The sequence below is a fragment of the Mesoplodon bidens genome, assembly GCF_964165515.1.
Source record: "Mesoplodon bidens genome assembly, chromosome: 2".
NCBI lineage: Eukaryota > Metazoa > Chordata > Mammalia > Artiodactyla > Ziphiidae > Mesoplodon > Mesoplodon bidens.
Genome location: NC_138177.1, coordinates 137,091,245 through 137,113,260, shown reverse-complemented (window position 1 = coordinate 137,113,260; position 22,016 = coordinate 137,091,245). Strand labels below are relative to the sequence as shown.

At 45.1% G+C, this 22,016-nt stretch overlaps 1 protein-coding gene across 1 annotated transcript in view; it reads right to left on the bottom strand.

The window, feature by feature from the left end:
* Positions 1-17,676: 17,676 nt before the first annotated feature.
* The window catches only part of OMA1 (OMA1 zinc metallopeptidase), a 103,713-nt gene continuing 99,373 nt past the window's right edge, over positions 17,677-22,016 (bottom strand). The window contains exon 9 of the mRNA XM_081258407.1: positions 17,677-17,729. Coding sequence (XP_081114533.1) covers positions 17,715-17,729 — 15 coding nt within the window. The 3' untranslated portion in view covers positions 17,677-17,714. The remainder of the gene's footprint in view (positions 17,730-22,016) is intronic.

Sequence of the window (22,016 nt, the reverse complement as noted above, 5' to 3'; positions counted from 1 at the left end):
CTATATGCTGGTGAGCCAAAGGGGCACAGCCTCTGCCTTCCTGGAGCTTCTGGTTTAGTTCTGTGCTATCTAGTATGGTGGCCTCTAGCCACAGGTGGCTACTTAAGTTTAAATTAAATGCAATAAAAAGATTCAGTCCCTCCTTTGTACTAGTCATATTTGAGGTGCTCAATAGCCACATGTGGCTAAGTGGCTACCATATTGGATAGACAGGATATATTTCCATCTTCATAGAAAGTTCAGTTGGACAGCACTGGTCTAATGGGACAGGCAGGCATTTTCTGTGTATTCTTTCAGCTCTCCCTCACAGAATCTTTTTTTTGGTTTTTTTGCAGTATGCGGGCCTCTCACTGTTGTGGCCTCTCCTGTTGTGGAGCACAGGCTCCGGACGTGCAGGATCAGCGGCCATGGCTCACGGGCCCAGCCGCTCTGCGGCATGTGGGATATTCCCGGACCGGGGCACAAACCCGTGTCCCCTGCATCGGCAGGCGGACTCTCACCCACTGCGCCACCAGGGAAGCCCCATCACAGAATCTTTGAAGTAAGTGCAGTTTCCCCTATTTTAGAGAGGAGGGAACAGTGATCACCTGATCAGTCGTGGAGCCAGGGTTTGAACCCAGGTTTCTCCTACACCAAAACTTTTAAGTAAGTGAAAGGAAATAGGATCAAAGCCACAGGTAGAATGGCAAAGTGGTTTAGAGCACGTGGCTTGCAGTCTGACCTACTAAAGCTTAAGTATCAACTTGAGCCAGGTTTTGTTAATCTCTCTGAGCCTCAGTTTATTCATCACGTGGGGATAATCATAGGATCACTTCATATTCTGGTAGAGATGAGTGGTAAGAAAATGTATGTGTGCACATCCCTGGTATGGGATAAATGCTCAGTGTATGGTAGTAATTGTTGGTTTTGATGAGGAAGTTGAGCTCCAAATAACAGAAGTCACAATAGTGATTAAAAACCAGAAATAAAAGAGACACTCAGAAATCATTTGTTTTGGAAAACTCAAGAACAGAAAAATTAAAATCAGTGAGGAACAAGGAAGGTAAGCCCAGGATTTTGAGCATTATATCATTTGTCTCTATAACAAATTACCCAAACAGTCAATGCCTTAAAACAACAAGCATTCATTATTTCATAGTTTCTGAGGGTCATGAATCTGTAAGCAGGTTATCTGGGTGGCTCTGGTGCGGGGTCTCTTCCGAGGCTGTGGTGAAGCTTCTGGCTGGGGCTGCATTATCTGGAGGCTGGACTGGGGCAGAAGAATCAACTTGCAAGAGGATTTTGTCACAAGGCTGTTGGCAGGGGGTCTGGGTTTTGCTCCAGCTCTGTTTGATCACCTTGGATCTTCACCATATGGGCCTCTACACAAGGCTTCCGTGAGCGTTCTCAAGACATGGAAGCTGGCTTTCCCCAGAGCAACTGACCCAAGGTGGAGAGAGAGCAAGTGACAGAGAGAATCCATAGACTTTTTACTATGTAATCTCAAAAATAACACACTACCATTTTGCCATATTCTATTCATTAGAAGCAAGTTACTAAATCCACCCCACATTGGACTGAGAGAGGAATTAAGCTCCACATCTTCTAAGAAGGAGCATCAAAGAATTTGTGGACATGTGTTACAACTACCACAAGCATGAACTGGGCTGAGTGCCCAGGGCTCCCTTTCAGCAGAGTACATGGATGGATCAAAAAGAGTCAAAGACAAAATGTCTAGGTGCACAAACACCCCTTTACCATTCAGGAGCTTGGGTCGGATCTGGGAGGATAGCAAAAGGCCTTATCAGATAAAGTTGGCATCAGTGGGACATATCAGTAATATATATGCATATATGTGGGGCGGGGAAAGAAAGGCACATCATCTATGTTATAATAGGTTATAAACTTATCGTACATAAATCCTTTATCCTAACTGGGGCATTGTGTTTGCAGAGGGAGGCACCAGAAACACTTCCAAAATTGCATTGTTTAGGGGCTTCCCTGGTGGCGCAGTGCTTGAGAGTCTGCCTGCCGATGCAGGGGACACGGGTTCATGCCTCGGTCTGGGAAGATCCCACATGCCGCGGAGCGGCTGGGCCCGTGAGCCATGGCTGCTGGGCCTGCGCGTCCGGAGCCTCTGCTCTGCAGCAGGAGAGACCACAGCGGCGAGAGGCCCGCGTACCTCAAAAAAAAAAAAAAAAAAATTGCATTGTTTTATTTCTGGCCAGAGCATCTTCTCTGAATCCATCTCCTTTCCTTCACTTGGCCTCAGGCTGAGCAGCAGAGAAGAAGACAGAAGGAATTAATATTTATTGAACACTTGCTATGCCATTTTATTTATTTCGCACAATGATCCTATCAGATAGGTGTCAGAGACAGATTAGTAAAATATGACATCCTCCCACTTGTGTATGTAGCTGTCCATAGTCCTGAATCTCACTGTTCTCTGAGTGGTCTGCAAAATGAGGTTGACCTACCCGGACGGCATGCATAATGATGTATGGGAGCTGTGGATGAAAACATATTAGCCCTCTATTTATATGCTTAAACTTAAAATAAGTAAAATATTAATGTTTGCTAAGATATAATATACAGGTGGGCCCTGATGCCCTTACTAAATCTATTTGTCACCTACTCTCCCTGAGAGATCCTGAGGAAAGTGTAAGTGTCCCACAATGCAGAAGGGCTACCCACAGAGTCCTCATTCAATTTTGCGTTTCCAACATTTCATGGTTTACTGTAGTGGACATGCGCACAGTTAAGTGGCTTTACAGATTACATTATCTGAAATACTAGAGTTGGGTGAAGATGATGAAAATCTTCTATACCAAAGAGAGGTTCACTAGTTATCCCAGAGCTGAGTACCTAAAGGGGTTGTCTAGAATAAAGCTGAGATATAAAATTGTTTCTCGGGCTTCCCTGGTGGCACAGTGGTTGAGAGTCCACCTGCCGAAGCAGGGGACACGGGTTCGTGCCCCGGTCCGGGAAGATCCCACATGCCGCAGAGCAGCTGGGCCTGTGAGCCATGGCTACTGAGCCTGCACGTCCGGAGCCTGTGCTCCGCAACGGGAGGGGCCACAACAGTGAGAGGCCCGCGTACTGCAAAAAGTAAAAAATAAAAAAAATTGTTTCTCAAAAAGACAAAGGTTTGCAATTTACTGACATTTTCTGTGATGAACCCAGCTGTTGGCAGTCCCTTACAGCTAAGACAATGATTAAATTCAACCTGTCATATAAATTAAACTTTGGGCCAAACTTTTAAATAACTATTTCAGAAAGTGTTAAAACAAGGTTTTCAAAATCATAAGAGTTTAGCGCATTTCTGTCTCATTAATAAATTATTTTAAAATTATTGTTCATTTTTATCTCCTGCTTTAAAAAAATCCCCATCTTAAAAAATCTCCATTTGTGTATGTCTTTCACACAAAATATTAGTACATATGTCACTGTACCATTTGTAAACAAAGAAATGTGCATACATTTATACTGGATGCTCAAAGTTTCCAATGCCAATAGAGGCTCATGATCAAAAGGATTGATCTAGAGCCCAGTTATTTGTCTTAATGTGGTTGAGACTGGTGCTCATTCTCTTGAAATATTTCTAAATAAGGAAAAGGCAGGATGGACGAGAAAGGAGAGAGCAAAGATGAAGACACACAAGAGATGGAAGCTTTGGGGCGTTAGAGCTACTCAGGGATTGCCAAGGAGAAAGCAAGATTTGTTCCTTCTGAAGTTGATTTCATATAAGCACAGTAACCAAGGACAAAACCACAACTGACCCCAGCTAAACTACTAAAGAGCTTTAAAAAAAAAAAAAAAGTCAAAAGGTGTACATTAATGGATACAGAGGCAGGCAAGCATCGAGATGAACAATGGTAGTCCCGTGGGTGCCCCAACAGAGCACCCATGAAGAGAATGAGCTTTCTCTGTGGCTGAGTTATTCCAAAGAGCTCATGATTTTTCTCTGTTTTTATTTTCTCTCTTGATGAGAAATGTGATGATTTCCACCCTGTCTCAGGACAAATAGAACCTTGACACACAGTTCACAATTTACGTAACTTATTTCATGTACTTCTGCCGGCTGTATCGTGTTTCTGACCATTACAAATACTTCTTTCCTCATTCGGTGGTGTTGTGGGTTATCCATGATCACCTTGCTGTGCCTTGATGCTCCAGTTATGGGTGCTGTTTCTTCCATCTGACACCGCGGGGAAGCAAACTGAGGCTCAGAGAGGTGCGTTACTGGACCAAGGACATATAAGGGGTAAATGGCAGATCCAGGATTTGGACCCAGATCAATAAAGGAAGTACCTTAACTAAATTCTCTTCCACATCTCAAGTGTCTCCAGCCTGAATGTTCTCAATCCCAAGGCATCTCTGTCAGTAGAAATGTTTCAGAGGTTCAGGGTACCCCAAGCTATTCTCAAAACTTCAAACAGTCTCTTGAAATGGCATAAGACAGGCTATTTCTTAATAAATACAGTGCTTGTACTGGATAAACTCTTTCAAGGGTGGCGTAGATGTATGAAAATCATATATGTGGTTGTTGATGGTCAGAAGAAGAAGTCATTGCTTTAGATTTTTACCCGAAAGACAAATATTGGGACTTCCCTGGTGGTCCAGTGGTTAAGAATCCATCTTGCAATACAGGGGAGGCTGGTTCGGTCCCTGGTCAGGGAACTAAGACCCCACATGCCATGGGGCAACTAAGCCCATGCATCGCTACTACTGAGCCTGTGCACCACAACTAGAGAGAAGCCCGTGCACCCCCAACGAAAGATCCCACGTGCCACGACTAAGACTTGATGCATCCAAAAAAAATAATAAATAAAGTAAATATTTAAAAACAAACAAACAGGGGCTTCCCTGGTGGCGCAGTGGTTGAGAGTCCGCCTGCCGATGCAGGGGACACGGGTTTGTGCCCCGGTCTGGGAGGATCCCACATGTCGCGGAGTGGCTGGGCCCGTGGGCCATGGCCGCTGAGCCTGCGCGTCTGGAGCCTGTGCTCCGCAACGGGAGAGGCCACAACAGTGAGAGGTCCGCGTACCGCAAAAACAAACAAACAAAAGACAAATACCTTGCGTCAAGTCTCTTCAACTTCATATAGCATCTGGTGAAGCCAGAAAGGTTGTTCATTAAGTAACCTCAGGCTGTTAATAACACTTTATTGTGTTCAGTTTCCTCAACTATAAAATAGGGGTGAAGACAGACCTACCTCTAAGTGTTGTGGTAGGAATTTTTAAAAATCAAAACATGCAAAGTACTTAGACCAGTGCCTGACATGTAGCCGGAAATCAGTGACAGTTATTGTCGTTTTATTATTTATTGTCAGTTTCCCCATCAGTAAAATGGACGAATTCATATACTACCTACTACCCACAGGTTTATTGTGAGACTCAAATGAAATGGTACAAAAGTGCCTTACAAGCTACAGAATGCTTTGAAGATGAGAAAATATGCTGTACTTTTCACTCTCCTGACTCACACATGAAACAAGTCTAAGAACAGCACATTCCAGCCGGGAAATTAAAAGCTTTGATTCTTTCGAGTCAGAGTATGTCCCTGTACAGATCAATGTTGCTGAAGTGAAAAGAGAGATTTAATTACCTCCAGCCTCAGTTCCTTCCCCGCTGAGAGCAGCAAGCTCCTGGTGGGAGGGGAGTCTACGCGTGGAGGTGACAGGCCGGGTGTGCACACCTGGGAATCCCAGACCAGAAGCCCTGGCTCTGTTCCCAGGGCCAGACAGCTTGACACAAGCAGAGCTGACCCCAAAGAGAAGGTGTGAACCTGTGTCTTTGAAAAGGCCACAAGCTGCGATGGAATCCTGCAGCCTTAGGAGGTGGCTAAGCTTGTGTGCCTTGCCTCTGCATGCCTGTGCGTGTCTCCATGGAAGGGCACATGGCAGTGAGTTTGCATACGCTGCTATCTGCATACGGAGGGGTATGAACACCACAGACTCGGTCTCAAATGCATAAGGTCACATGCACACTGGAGAGTCTGTGTGTGCATGTACCTGTGTATCTGGGCACACTTTGCATGTGAAACACGTGTGGGTTTGCATGCGGGCCCTGGGTCTGCCCCCCTGGACATAAATGCATGTCTGTGTCTCTGCTCTTGGCCCAGTGGACATGAATCCGTGTGGCCAGGTGGACCCATGTGTGTAAGTTCCCGGCATCACAGGCACATACGAATTTGTACAGCTCTTGCCGTGCATCTCAGTAGTGCCTGGGATCTGAGACAGGGCAGGCTGTGGGCTGCTGCCCACAGGATGTCTGTGGAGCCGGGTCTGGGAGACTCTGGGTGAATGCCCCGAAACTAGGAAAAGGCAGGAAGGTGTGGTTGGGGGAAGCTGAGCTCACAGCAAGAGGGGTCAAGGAAGAGCGGATCTAAATGAGAGGAGATGTGGAGCCTGGGCTGTGGGGAGGAGAGGACAGGGAAGGACACGGTGCAGAGACGGGGAAGCAGAGCATCTGGCTGACAAATCCACTGCCACAGGCACAGGCAGAAGAGCCTCTTATTGTTTTAACCAGAGATGTCTTCTTAAAGGTCCCACACCAGCTGCCCCGAGTGCACACATAGGAAGTACCAGCTTGAGGGCTGTCATGCATACACGGGGTCTGTATCTACACGGGGCTTCTCTGGGGGTTGACGTATGACGTGACTGCATCTCAAGCATGTTGGCTTTTACTCAGGCAGCATTTAGACGGCACCTATTGTATACATGAGGTGTTTGGGAGGGACCAGAATGAAGTGGAATCACATCCCCTGAGCCTGAGGCTCTAAATGGAAGAATGAAACACAATGAAGATAAAAATTATAAGCAACCAGAAGAAAGTGCGTAGGCATTCTACTTTCTAGGTTTGTGTTCAAGTCTGAACTCTGCCTTTTACTACTAGCTCTGTGGTCTTGGGCAAATTTTTAACCTCTCTGAGTTTCATTTCCCTCATCTATAAGATGAGATAATAATACCAATATGACTAGGTCATTGTGAGCATTAAAGGAAGTAAGATATATGAAGTCACCTAATAAAGTATAAATTATGTAGCATATGTGGTGGATGGGGGCCTGGTCCAGCAGACTCCTGGGAGGAGGAGGAGAGGCTGACCAGGTGATGGGCTGAGGGGATGTGCAGGATCCAGACCTCCACGTGAGTCAGCGCTTGTCCTCAGACCTTAGCAAGATCCAAACAGCCAGCTCCCTCAAATCCTTGAATGTCAGGGCAGTGGAGGACCTTAGAGGAACATGAACCCAAGCTCTCATATTACAGAGGCAGAAAGAGACTCAAAGGGCTCATGCAAGACTTTCCAGAAGTTTCTGGAAGGAGGCGCTAACACAGTATGCGGCCATGCTTTTGCACACATTCTAAGCCCCACGGATTGGCAGAGCTGCTGTTAGCTGGCAGCACCTTTTGCAAATAAGAAAAGGACCCTCCTCTGGGCAGGTGCAGCCCCGCAGGGCCCAGCTTGGTGAGCTGTCAAATATGGGAGTGAATGCAGGTCAGAACCCCGTACCTCCTCCAGGCAGACACATCGCCTCTCAGCACATAGCCTGGAGTCCAGAGCACAGGCGAGACTGCAGCCCCTGCCCCTCTCAAGCAGATGACCTGCAAGATGGTACAGAGTGGACCTGTGTCTGAACCTTGCTAGGGTAGCAACCAGCCAGCATGCCAGGCTCTGAAGATGCAGCAGTGAGGCAGATACTGTCTCCACCCCTCAGGAACTCTCAGTTTAGTGGACAACAATGGCAAAATTGCAACCAATCATTGAGGAAAGTTCCATGGGCGAGGGAGACTGCAGGATCAGAGGAGGACCCCAAACTGAGCCTCAGGGTCAGGAGAAGCTTTGCAAAAGATGGGGAAAGTGGGGCTGGGTATATCTGACACATCAGTGGCAGGGCATGGTGTTTTACATTTGATGCAGCCTTATCAAAGTGATGCTTTGAAATAGCCTCCAAACCAAAATGGCTCCATTAAAGTCATAATGGATAACATTTATTGAGCACTTGTCATGTGTTTTAATTCATTTAATCCTACAACAGCCCTATGACATAGTGTTAGTATCCACATTTTCAGATGAGAAAACTGGGGTGTTAAGTAGCTTGACTAAAGTATGCAGCTGGTAAGTGTCCGAGCTGGGGCGATGGCTCCAAGCTGTACCCTTATACTACCTCTGGTCAGACGTGTTTCCCCCATTAGAACTCAGGACTTGAGGCCATGAGGCCAAGGGAGAAGCTGGACTATGGGGATGAACAAACCTAGGGCAGTGTGGTGGCTATAAGAACATGCCTCTCAGGGGTCCAACCTCAGGGAGTGTAACTGACCAGTGGTCCCACCCACTGTACTCTGAAGTCCAGCACCGCCTTTGCACCACGCTGGCCCCTGGCTGCTCCCAGCCAGTGGCAGAGCCCAGCAGGGACACTCAGGCAGAGCCATTCCTGGAAGACTCGGGTCTCCTCTCCCAGGCAACTTGGGCTCAAGGACTCCCAGACAGCCTTGCCAAACTTAGGGTTCTCTAAGACCCTTCTGTCCAACCCTTCTGCCTTGCCTCTGTCCTTTACTCAGGGTCACATCAACTCCACACACTGTAGCTCCTGCAACGTCTCCTGGCTTCCCCTTCATTTTCTCTCCTGTTTCAGATTTCCTGCATGTTTAATCCTGTCTCGACTTCTGGTTTCTACTTCCTCTAAGGACCTGGACTAATACGAATCAGGTAAGTGTGAGCAGAAGCAATGTGGGTGCCCAGCCGAAGTCCCTGGAGCACTGAATTCTGGACCTGGAAGGCAGAGGAAAGGGAGGACGTCCAAGTGGTATCACATGAAGCCCTGTCGCTTTACTCTCCCTTCTTCAGGCATCAGAGAAGCAGTTCTTTCTTGAAGAAACAACCTCCCTCCCCTGCCACATGCCCACCCCTCTTCCTTTCACCGGCTCCACCGGGGTCTCCTCTGGAGGTCACTTCCTCCAGGTAGCCGGGACAACTTGACACTGGGTGATGTGCCACTTTTTGTGCTGCCACTGCCCCTTGACCTTCACCAATCATGGAACTCATCCCACTGCACAGGCACCTGTCTGTGTCTCTGTGTCCCCTGCTAGACGGTCAGTGGGTCTGAGTCTGTGCTATGTGTTCTGGGGCCTGGGACGTAGGAGTGATAAATGAATAACCGAACACACTAATACCTGGATGATTGGTCTCATAGCAAACACATCACTTGACTTGTGTAAAACAGACACAGGACCCAGAGGCAGAGCCCCACAGTGGACCACTGGGACCAGAAAGCCCTTTGTGTGACCTGGCTCTGCTAATGAGCAGCTGGGTGGCTCCAGCTGTTCTCAAATTTGCTGCGCCTCAGTGTTCTCATCTGTAAAAAGGGGTTGTAATGCCTAACTCTCCAAGTTGTGAAGATTGAAAATAAAACACACAAAGCATTTAACAAAGTGACTGGCACAGTGCTAGGAGCTCAGGCATCAGACCCTCCGACCTGGCTACCCTGGTGCCCCACAGAAGACCTATCATCCACACACAGCGTTGCTCAGACGAAGGTGCCTTCTCGGCTTTTGGAAAAGCTACCTATGCTCTGCCATCTGCTCTACCTGCCCTCTCTCTTCCCAGTCCCTCGTTTTATCACCTCCGGATTATTAAAAACATAATAAACACATATAGCTCCCCTGCTACTGTCATAACCACTGGGGATTCAGAAATAAGGAAATGAGAGTCTTCTTAGAACTCATGGTCCAGTGAGGGTCAGGGAGAGAAAGAGAGCAGAACAAGCATAAAAATAAGGAATTGCTACTCAGTGCAGGAAAAGCCACAGTAGACTAAGACTCAGTTGCTGGCATGTGACAACATAGATCCAAGATTTTCCAAAGCAGAGCTGATTTCAAATCATTTTAATATATTTTCAAAAGAGGCGAAGCACAGGGAGATCAGCTCGGTGCTTTGTGACCACCTAGAGGGGTGGGATAGGGAGGGTGGGAGGGAGACGCAAGAGGGAGGAGATATGGGAACATGTGTATATGTATAGCTGATTCACTTCGTTATAAAGCAGAAACTAACACAGCACTGTAAAGCAATTATACTCCAATAAAGATGTTAAAAAAAAGAAGCGATTTGCTGGGTATGATTTAATAGATATTAATTTTTTTTCATGAAATACTTTAGGCAGATAAAAAGCACAGGTACAATGAGCAACCATGTACCAACCACCCAGCTTGAAGTAGAAAACCTGACTGCATTCTCCTTTCTTTCTCTCCCCGGTAGCAGCCTCACTCCTGAAGTTGGAGCTTATTACTACCTAGTGTGTTTTTATACTTTGATTACATATGTACATATCTACAAATGATGTACTGCTTTGTTCTGCATGTTTTAAAACTTTATATACATATTACATCCTGCATCTATCACTCGCAACTTTTTTTTTGTTTTTGCTCAATATTGTATTTTTGAGATGTATCCATGTTGAGGCCCTTATCTCTAATTCATTCATTTTCACTGCTCGATAGCATTTCACTGCGTGTCAATATCATCATATTGATCTGTTTTCCTGGTGATAGACATTTGGGTTGGGGAAATAGAATCACTATGTTTGTCTACTAGAGTCTCCCAAGAAGCAGACACCAAGACGGGATTAGATGTACAAGAGATGCATTGGAGAAATGTAGGTGAATGATGTGTGGAGGGGGGGAGTAGGCAGGGAGAGCCTGCAGACCGTGATGAGGTCTGACACATAGGAAGGGAGAGTGGGAAGGAAGGAGGACTCAGTCGGGAGGACTTCTGACTAGTGCCATTGTAAGAAAGTCTCAGCTAGGCCAACAGGGAGTCCCCAAGCGATGGCTGTCTATTACAGGTGCCTCCTGTGAGGCAGGAATGGCCCAGCCCAGCTCTAGCAGCCCTGCTGTGCCCAGCCACTGGCTGGGAGCCATCCAAGTGAAACTTACAGTGGACCTGAAGGTGTGGCAGCTAGAGCACCAGTAAGCTAAGCTCCCCACAGCAGGTTCTCTTGAAGGGGGTGCTGAGTGGGTCCACACCCTCCATGGCTGCCATACTGTGCATGAGCAGAGAGGAGGCAGATTCCTGCTGATCCATCCATTCATTCATTCATTCATTCTCTATCTTATGAAAAAGTGTGAGATGTTTGAGAAGGTCATCCCAGAACAGTGCCATGAAAGCTGGCTCCTAGAGGACTGTTTCAGACATCATTGCTAGGGCCAGTAATCTCAGGAAACCACTTCCATTTTTGTCCTGGTGACTACATGGAACTCTGCTGCCAGGGATCTACAGTCAAGGTCCTGAGAGGCTCCGTGGTCAGATTTTGCAGTCATACAGACCTGCATTTTATTCTCATCTCTGCCACTTGGTCATTTGTACAAGGCATTTCCCTGCTCTAGGTCTCAAAAATGAGGGTAACCAGACCTATCTCATGGAGTTGTTATGGGGATTAAAACAGATGATGTCAACATAGCATCTGGCACACATAGTAGGTACTTTAAAAAAACATTAGTTCCTTCCCCTGTCCTTCTAGGCCATTGTTAGGGGTATAGAAGCATTCTGGTTGCAATATTTTTTCTCAAACAGAAATGTTAAAAACTTAGAGCTCTAGTTCTGCAAACTCCAGCTATCTATAGCAATCGGGGTAAATCGAAATGATCTCTACTGACCCTTCTTATTCACACCCATCACTCTTTCTAAAGCAGCATTTGTGATTAATCTCACTCTAGGGCTAAATTGGTCCCAAGCGCTTCTAAGGCACTTGATAAAGAAGCTCTCTGATTTATAGCAAACACCATTATTGAGCGGTGGCAAAGAGAGGCCACTGGGGGATTTGTCTTGCTGGAAACTCTGTCTGTTGGAGCCATTTCTTCTATTTTCCTGGATAAGAGCTCAATTTCTTTCAAAATAGATAAATGGGGTCCTTCTTTTATTCCCTTGGTGGGGTGGGAAGGAGAGAAGATTTGGACAGTTTTTTAAAATAAAGCATAATACTTAACATTTTAAATTTGGGGAACTCTTTATAGCTGACACAGGCATCAGGATTCAGCAGAAGGCTAGGCACATAGTAGGTCCTCAATAAATCTTTGTGGACATGTACAATCATCTCATTTAATCCTCACAGTGGCCCTGTGAAGTATACCAAGTCCATTCTTCCCATTTGACAAAGGGGGAAGCTGAGACTCACAGGTAAGAAATGGAAGAGCTAGGACCCTGATGTAGACTCAGACCTGACCTTTATAGGTCACCACCTCGTTGCCCTTGGTGGTCCAGAAGCAGAGCCATCATACCTGTTCCTTGAGCACAGAGGACTGAGATGCTCTCTCAGACTGAAACCCTGGTTAGCCAGGGCTGCAACTTCTTTTTACCTAGTCTTTGGATCCACTTGGTTCTATTCCAGAACACATTCACAGAACATTTGCCTCTCACTCACAGTTCCACTTCCTCACTTGTCCCTACTCAGAGCCGGACTCTCCTTTCCAACAAACCTTACGGATGGTAGTCTTGTCTTTGCTTGACTATTTCCAGTAACCTAGAGCTCCCTCCCCGGCGAAGCTGTCTCCTGTTGAGAGTTCTTCTTATTTGCTTGGGCCAGCATAGTGCCCTTGGAATGTAATTCCCCTGGACCTTAGACTTGGCCCCAGGCAGAATAGCGGCAGTGAAAAGCTCAGGCCCAGACAGACCTGGCTTGAAACATATTTACTCGCTGGGTGACACTGGGAGAGTTAACTAATTTGCAAAATGGAACCAAGAATGTTTTATCAGTAGGATTTCTTTCAGGTGCAAGTAAGAGAGTACTTAATTAACAGTAGCATAAACAATACAGACATTTAATTATCTCATTTCATAAAAGGTTTCAAGGGAGGCAGTGCCAGCATTGGCTCAGCAATACAGTGATGTTGGCGTTCTAGGTTGGTATTTTCATGATTCTCTTGGCCTGTCCTCAAGCTCATTAAAAGGCCACAGCAGCAACAGACATCATATCTGAACACAAAACTTGCAAAGTAGGGACAGAAGACACAGGTTTATAAAAAAAACCAAAATAGATGAACAACAAGGTCCTACTGTATAGCACAGAGAACTATATTCAATATCCTGAGATAAACCATAATGGAAAAGAATATATATATGTATATATGTATAACTGAATCACTTTTCTGTACAGCAGAAATTAACAGAACATTGTAAATCAACTATACTTCAATTAAAAATGTAAAATAAAATAAACAAACAACCAGCATTTTCTGTGGCCTCTCTCGTCTTTCTCGGGCAGGGAAAATATTTGCCATCCTGGAAAATATTAGACTTTTCTCTATTTCTCATTGGCCAGATCCAGTCACATACCTACTCCTAGACCAATCACTGGCTTAGGGAGACAGCATTGCTATGACTGACTTAGATGATCATGATTTACCTCCTTGGGCAGGGCACACTGCCATTTAAACAAAATACAGCTTTGCTGGGAAGGAAGAGGAAGAACGGCTGTTGGCAACAATATTATACTTGAGGGTAAAATGGGATAATATATGCAAAGTGCTTAGTAGAATTTCTGACAAGTTTTACTCCTTAAGTGTTAACTATTACTATTGCCTACTGTGATTATAAACATTAATAAAGGCATCCAGGTTCTCTCTGACCATCTCTTCTTCCACCTAGAACTTCAGCTCACCCTTAATTATGTTCTACCTTGATGATCATTCTCCTTGACAGAAAAGATAAAAGCATCATAGGTAGGGCTGCCTTGTTGTATAACTCTACCAGGTGTTGTTCCCATTGTAGTTTGGGTGGGTGGCGCCCTTTGGAGGTGTGCAGTATATAACTTGTGTGACCATTAGCCTCAGTCCTATGAGTAGTAAACTAGCTCTTTCTGTGTCGTCTACCTTCACCATACCATCTTCTCCAAGAAGTGGTCCTCTCCTGGTTGTGGTATATTTGGCCCTAAGAAAATTTTAGTTTTAATTTTTGTTTTATTTTGATCATTATTACTTTTCATAAGTCTCATGTAGAAACTTAGCCTAGTTCAACATCTTATCAACATCTTGAGTAAAAACAGGGAGAGGCAGTCCCCTTTAAGGAAGAGAGTCAGTGACCAGGTGTGATCATTGAACTTGACCATGGGACCTCTGTCTGCCATTCATATGTCAGTGAGGCTGGGGGTAAGGAGGGCTCTCCAGCTCTGCTGCCACCTTTGAAATAGTTCAAAGAGAGAGAGCTCACTGTCAGAGGGCAGAGAAACCAGGGAAGGTATTGCCTGAATATTACATAATGTTACCTTGAGTAGAAAACAAAAGACCTCATTGAAAAACCCTTCTTGTATTTGTCTCTTGACATTCTCTGCCTTACAAAAGAATCTCTTAAATCATTTGAGGCCTGGCAAGAAGTGAATCTCCTCTTAGATTTTGACCCCAAACTTTCCTTTGCAAATCATCTTTGGAAGTAACTGGACTATAAGCCGTAAGTTTGAAAGGGAAAGAGAAACAGCAAGTGGTGATCGGTTACCATGGGCCAGGCACATACATGCATAAACTCACTACCTTCTCATGGCTGCTCTGTGAAGAAGATATCACTGAATATTTGGTAGGAGTGAAATTAGTCCTGGGAAAGTGAGGGAATTTGTCTAAGGTCTGTCTGATTCAAAAGACACTTCTCCACATCACACTGTATTTTTGTGCATTATAAACCAACCAACAAGCCAAACAGCTAACCCACCCTCATCTAATGGCATCAGATGGCATTAAATCTGGGGCCCATGAGCTTGAAGGATGGGGATGGTCCACACTGTGACTATGGGTCAAGTCACCCAAGCTCCCTAGGCTCTGATTTCTGCATTCATCTATAAAGTGAGATGATCACATGCACTTCCCAGAATGGTTGCAGGAATCAAACCAGCTCCTGCACGTCAAGTGCTTTCAGGGCCTGGCTTGCAAGAGGTGATTCATTATTCATCCACTAACGAATGGTGGCTCTCGTTATTGCTCTGGTTACTGGTCTTATTGTCAGTGACTCAGGACCTTGCTGAGCCCTAGTGACCACATTTCCAGAACAATCCAACCTGAATGTCCCCTGCAGAGTAAGTTGGAGCGCTTCTGAGCAGGCTTCCCCAAAACTGGTTTGTCTTCCCAGCCTGCGTTTCCTTAACATTTCGATTCCCGACAGATTTCTGGGTTCTGGACAAGGCCTTTGAGTGTTACTCCGCAATCTCCTCCGGCTGTTACATAAACTTCTCCTGCCCCCGGACGGGCTGTCGCGTGTGTGTAAAAACCACTTTACGCCTGGACTACGATTTCCAGGTCAAAACTCCCACTGCAGGGGCAGCTATTAGGGTCACTCCACATCCAGAGTCTATGAATCACAGATAACACGTTCAAACTCTGAGGCTGCTCTGGGGACTGATTATGGGGCCTGAATGAGGAATGATTAGCTATTGTACTTGGGCATGTTTATGTCTGCTCTGGGCATCAGAGGATCACTTTCTGTGTCACCATCATTAGAAGAGGTGTCATTATGAAGGGACAATAAACAACTCGTGCCCAGTACTACAGTTTATGAAGCCCATTTATATTTGAGAGTTCACTCATTACTTCCTCATGACAACCCGGAGAGGAAAGGATTATTAGAACTATGTGCTGAGTAACCATGGGCCAGTTCCCACCTCTCTGAACTTCAGTTTTGTCATCTGTTAAGTGGGATTGTTATGGGGACTAAATAATAATAATCGGGCTTCTCTGGTGGCACAGTGGTTGAGAGTCCGCCTGCCGATGCAGGGGACCCGGTTTCTTGCCCTGGTCCGGGAAGACCCTACATGCCGTGGAGCGGCTGGGCCCGTGAGCCATGGTCACTGAGCCTGCGCGTCCGGAGCCTGTGCTCCGCAACGGGAGAGGCCACAACAGTGAGAGGCCTGCGTACCGCAAAAAAAATAATAATAAAAAAAAATAATGATAATAATAATGTTTGATAGCTAACTTCTCAGTTTGGGTCCCCCCAAAAGCAGGCCCTGAGACAGGCACCAGGGGAAAGTAGGTAGGCACCAGGTCGTTTACCTGGCCTTGCTCTCAGGAAGCTCACATAAGGAAGTGAACAAACAGAGCGGGGAGGGAGAAAGCCAATGCAGGATGCATTAATGAGTGGGTTAAAGCTGTGGGCGACTGGGACTCAGTCCTACAGGGGACCTTATGACAGACTGGGGAACACAACTTAGAATCATCCCAAGAGGATGAGACATTTATCCACTGACTCTGATGCCCCACTGGTTGTGGGATACGCCAGGGAGGTCCCCTCACCCTGCACTTGTGGGTTGGCCCTGCTTGAGGCTGAGCGAAATCCTGTAGGGCCAGAGAAATGCCTAAGGAGAGAAGGAAGCAGGGGGGGGTGAGGAGAGCAGTGGACAAGAAGCTCTCCGCTGCTGCTGCAGGCCAGCCCAGGGGGCTGAGGGCACACGGGGGTGGCCTCACCAGTGACGCTGACACTCACTGCTGGCGCTGACTTCTTCATGCCAGGAAACGGCCCAGCACTGGACACATATTTGGTCCTCACTCCGACCCCCAGGAAGCATCAACTCCATTTTCCAGGAGAAGCCAATTGAGCCTTACAGAGTAAAGTAAGTCACCCAGAATGAGCCAGCCTCAGATCCAGGTCTGTCTGGCTGCAGAGGCTGGACTATTAAGGGCAAACGTTAGGGCAAACTTAAAAGGAAAATTAGCCTGTTTCACAGAAAGATGGAGACTCCCATTGCGAGGAATTTGCCAGGCAACATTAAAGAGTTAATACTAGTACATATAAAATAGGTAATAAACAAGGACCTACTGTATAGCACAGGGAACTATACTCAATATCTTGTAATAAACTATAATGGAAAAGAATCTGAAAAAGTGTGTGTGTGTAACTGATCGCTTTGCAATACACTTGAAACTAACACAACATTGTAAATGAACTATACTTCAATAAATAAAAAAGGTAATGCTAGTTACTATTCTTTATACTGATTTAGGAAACAGGTATTGAGCAGACCTTTGGCTTGAGGATAAAAAATAAGGCTGTGACAGAGACCCTGCCCTCAAGAAGGACCCGGGCACGGGGCGGGTTTGCAGTGTGATGAGGCAGGGGCAGTGGCAAAGCTCTCTCCAGCCTCACAACGTACAGTGAGGATGAGCTGAGGCCCAAAGATGCAGAGTGACCCGAGCCATCACACAGTGGTGAGGAAGGCAGGATCTGAACCCGCATCTTCAGCCCTTGAATCCTCAGTGTTTCCTGAACCAGTTCCCTTGAGAGGAGGAGTTAGCTACTTGTGATCAGCTCAGATCAAACCTGGTGACCCCAATGACCTTGGGTAGCCATAGAGTCAAAGAGGTCTATCACTTCTGATGGAGAGAAGTCCTATGAAGACACATAAAGCAGAGCAGAGGGTGAGTGAGATATTAGAGCACACAGAACAGGCAGGATTTGTCCATCCCCTGCCGTGGAGTGTTTGTCGTAGAGCCGAGGCTTACACAACCCTGGGGCTGGGAGGGGGTGAAGTAGAAACACCCCTGTGCACATGGGTGAGACTTTCCAAATCTTCACTATATTATAAATAAAGCTCACCCCCAAACTGTCTCAGCATTAAAATGACTCCTATAGCTTGCTTCTTTGGATTCATTTATACATCCCTCCAGTCACTCATTCTTTCAATCCTTGGACTTGAATTCACTGAGCACTTACTATGGGTCAGTTTGTGTTCCCGCGGGCGGCTGGGCCTTTGTCGTGAACACCCTGCAGTTAGCTGGATGGCTCCTGGCAAGAGACGAGTGTTGAGAGGTGAGATCATGGGAAGTTTCAGAGCTTATGGGGCACGAGAAAAGCCCTGGATGCAAGAATGAAGGGCCCTGAATACATGTTTCCCATGTTGCCCTGGCAACTGCTCTCATTTTCTGTGTGAGAGACAGCATGTGAAAGGCAGTAAAGTCTTGTGAGTCTCACAAACCCAGTTAAACTCCTGGACTATCTGTGTGACCTTGGCCCAGTTACCCAGCCCTGGGAGCCTCCGTTTCCTTATACGTAGGTGGGGAGAATACCCTGTGTCCTGAGAGCTGCTGCCAGGATTAAAAGGAGGAAAAGTTGTGGCATCTTGTCCTCAGTAGTACTCAACAAATATTAGTCCCCACCCTCCCAGTCCCTCATCTGGAGAATGGGCTGGCCGTTCCAGAAAATATTGATCTTAGTTCTCTAGATTTAAGCATCAGAATGTTGAAATTGATGGAAATCAGGGACACTGATTAATTATTAATAATAGGATTAATAGAATAACTAGGTTAAACACACACACACATGCACACTCCTAAATTAGACTAAACCAAAACATGCTACAAATAAGCTTCCCTTTTTCTCACCCTTGGATAAGAACAGATCATCATCAATTCTGGGTTGTATCGCATCAGGCAAATGGCCATCCTTTTGGAAATGGCCTATCCTAAATAATAATCTTTTTTTTTTTTTTTTTTTTTTTTGCGGTAGGCGGGCCTCTCACTGTTGTGGCTTCTCCTGTTGTGGAGTACAGGCTCTGGACGTGCAGGCTCAGCGGCCATGGCTCACGGGCCCAGCCGCTCTGCGGCATGTGGGTTCTTCCCGGACCGGGGCACGAACCCATGTCGCCTGCATCGGCAGGCGGACTCTCAACCACTGTGCCACCAGGGAAGCCCTAAATAATAATCTTGTCACCCAGGCTAAGACAACGCTAGAATCAACCCAGGTACAGCATTTTGGATGTTGTACAAAGCAGATACACATTATTTTATTTAAAACCCCTAATAACCCTAGGAAGCAGGCAGGGAAAATGTTATCATCCCATTTCCCCAAATTAAAAATAAGACTAGTCATGCTGCCCTTGCTTTTTCTCAAGGTATTCTAACATCAGAGGGGAATAGTTGTGGAAAAAATTAAATTCAACTTGTTTCTCCGCAAAAATAATACTTTAAAAAATCCTTAAATATGGAACAACAGAATCCTTGAGTAGACCACCCAACATCACTCACCTACAAAAATATGGTTATAATTTGATATATTGCTCAAAATTAATACATGTTAATTTTACTTTCTTTTATATTCTGGAGAGAAAAAAGCAAATCTGATTGTAAACCCATGCTGCCCAGGAAGAAGTCCCAGGCCCCTTGTGGCCTGTGAAGGTGTTATTGAAATCTGCCAGTTATGCTTAATATTTCAAAGAACCTAACTAAAAATGTTATATTTTCTCTCGTATAATTAGGCCACTCAGACTAATTAAAATCACAAATCTTTCCTTTGGCTGGAATTTGGTAGCACCAGAGATCACATGATGATCAGCGGTCCTGATTGGTCTTGATGACATCATAGCAACTCTGAGACCTGGAAGCAGGACCACACTGCGACTTATGCCCCATGGCCAAGGATCTCAGCTCCTAACAGCCAGCACAGCAAGAGACCCTGGTCGTGTGTCTAGACACTCCAACCCTTCAAGACAGAGAGAACTTGTTTGCACAAGTCCATGCACGTACAGCCAGGTCATATAAAACAAGTTCTTTGTCATTAAAAAGCTAGAGTCACTGGCCTACCTTTGAAGGCTATTGGTTTTACGATGGAAGTTAGGGAGTAAGGTGCAAAGGGGAAGCACACTGATAGCGTTTTCTTTCCACGATGAAATGAGAGATATTTCTTACCAGATTAAGGAACTCTCTAGGTCTCAAATAAAAACACGTTATACAAATGCTGGAGAGGGTGCAGAGAAAAGGGAACTCTCCTACACTGTTGGTGGGAATGTAAGTTGGTGAAGCCACTATAGAAAGCAGTATGGAGGTTCCTCAGAAAACTAAAAATAGAATTACCATATGATCCAGCAATCCGACTCCTGGGCATACATCCAGACAAAACTCTAATTTGAAAATATACCTGCACCCCAATGTTCACAGCAGCACTATTCACAATAGCCAAGACATGGAAACAACCTAAATGTCCATCAGCAGATGAATGGATAGAGAAGATGTGGTGTGTACACACACACACACACACACACACACACACACACAATGGAATATTACTCAGCCATAAAAAAGAATGAAATAATGCCATTTGCAGCAACATGGATGCAACTAGAGATTATCATACTAAGTGATGTAAGTCTGAAAGAGAAAGACAAATACCATACAATGTCAATTATATGTGGAAACTAAAATATGACACAAATGAACCTATCTACGAAACAGAAACAGACTCACAGACAAAGAGAACAGACTTGTGGTTGCCAAGAGGGAGGGGGAAGAGGGAGGGATGGACTAGGAGTTTGGGGTTAACAGATGCAAACTATTACATGTAGAAAGGATAACAACAAGGTCCTACTGTACAGCACAAGGAACTATATTCTATATCCTGAGATAAACCATAATGGCAAAGAATATAAAAAAGAATGTATATATATGTATAACTGAGTCTCTGCTGTACAGCAGAAATTAACACAACATTGTAAATCAACTATACTTCAATTAAAAAAATTATAGGACAATTACCAGGAATTTTATCTCCATGTATTGGAATATACTTAAAATAGATAATTTTTACCACCTGCCGTGGAGTATTACGATGAGTGCTTTTAAGTGAGGGAAGAGAGGGTATTGCCCCACTGTTCACAGACGAGGGGTGAAGGGAAAGAAACCCTTTGCATTCCCACTTCCTTTATGAGATTTGCCAACTGAAGTAGTAAATGGATGAGGAGCACAGACTCTGGAGTCAGAAGATGAGGGTTTGAATCTCATTTCTGCTGTTACTTGCTGAGTAGTGCTGGGCACACAGTTGCTTAATATCTTTGAGCTTCGGTTTCCAGATAAAAAATGGAGGTAATGCCTCTCTCTCCAAAGAATGTGGTATTGCTGAATGAGCACAAGATTACAAATTAATGAATCTTTTCCTTCCAATCCCAGTTCAGCCATTTACTTGGAGTGCATACTTGGGTAATTTGCCTAATTACTCCAAGCTTTAGTTTTCTCCCCTGTGAGTAAATGCCACTTGTCCTTCCAATCTCATAGGTTGGTTCTGAGGATATAATTCAGGTCAGAAAAAAATACCTTGTAAATAGTAGAGCAAATGTGTCAATGCAAATCCACTATCGTTATCAATGTAAAATTTTGCTACATTGTTTTTGTTCACATTAAATATACTTTCAGACCAATCTTCAAAGGATCATCTTGTTACTTTTCTTGCTCAAAGAGGACAAAGGTAACAGGTTTTTATTCATTACTTACAGACCTCGTGGTTACATGTCCCTCACCATGCGGTAGAGCTCTGTTTAGGTACTGTTGACTGTGCCCATCCTTGGCTCCAGCCAGTTAGGACAATCCCATCCCCTGCCACGGTGATTGCTTCTGGGATGCTCTTTAGAGGCTGCAGTTAGTGTTGAAGGCTTTGTTTCAAAAGTTGCAAGATGGGTCACTCTTTCCACCTAGATGTGAAGTAAACCTGGCAGCTGCCTACAGCCATGTTGATATCATCAGGGGAGAGAAGCCAGAGCTGAGAAAAATCACAGGGAGAGAGCCATTGCTCTGATGATATCATGATCCTCTGGACCAAACTGTGTCCAAAGCTAGTGCACTTCTGGGCTTTTCTGTTAGGTGAGGCAATAACTTTTCTTGATTGAGTTTGAGTTGGTTTTTCCGTTCTTGCAAGTAAAATAATCTTAAGAAATATACTATGTAACCTTGAGCAAGTTTCATTAACCCCCTCAACATTAGTTTCTTGATCTATAATGGGGGATCATATAATATCTATCATCTATCATCTATTATTGCAACTGCAGTGAGGTGCAATAGTGCTTGAAAAATGCATAGCACAGTGCTTAGTACAAAGTAAGAATTCAATAAATTGGAGCTATTTTTATTATGTTTGGAGCTCTAGACACTGTGCTAAATGCTTTCAGTACATCATTTCCCTTAATCATCACGTCGACCTATAAGGTAGGATTTATTATCCCCATTTTGCAAATGAAGAAATGAGGGTTAGAGGGTTTAAGTGAATTGCCCATGTTACCAAGAGACAGAGATTTCACCGGGTATGATTATT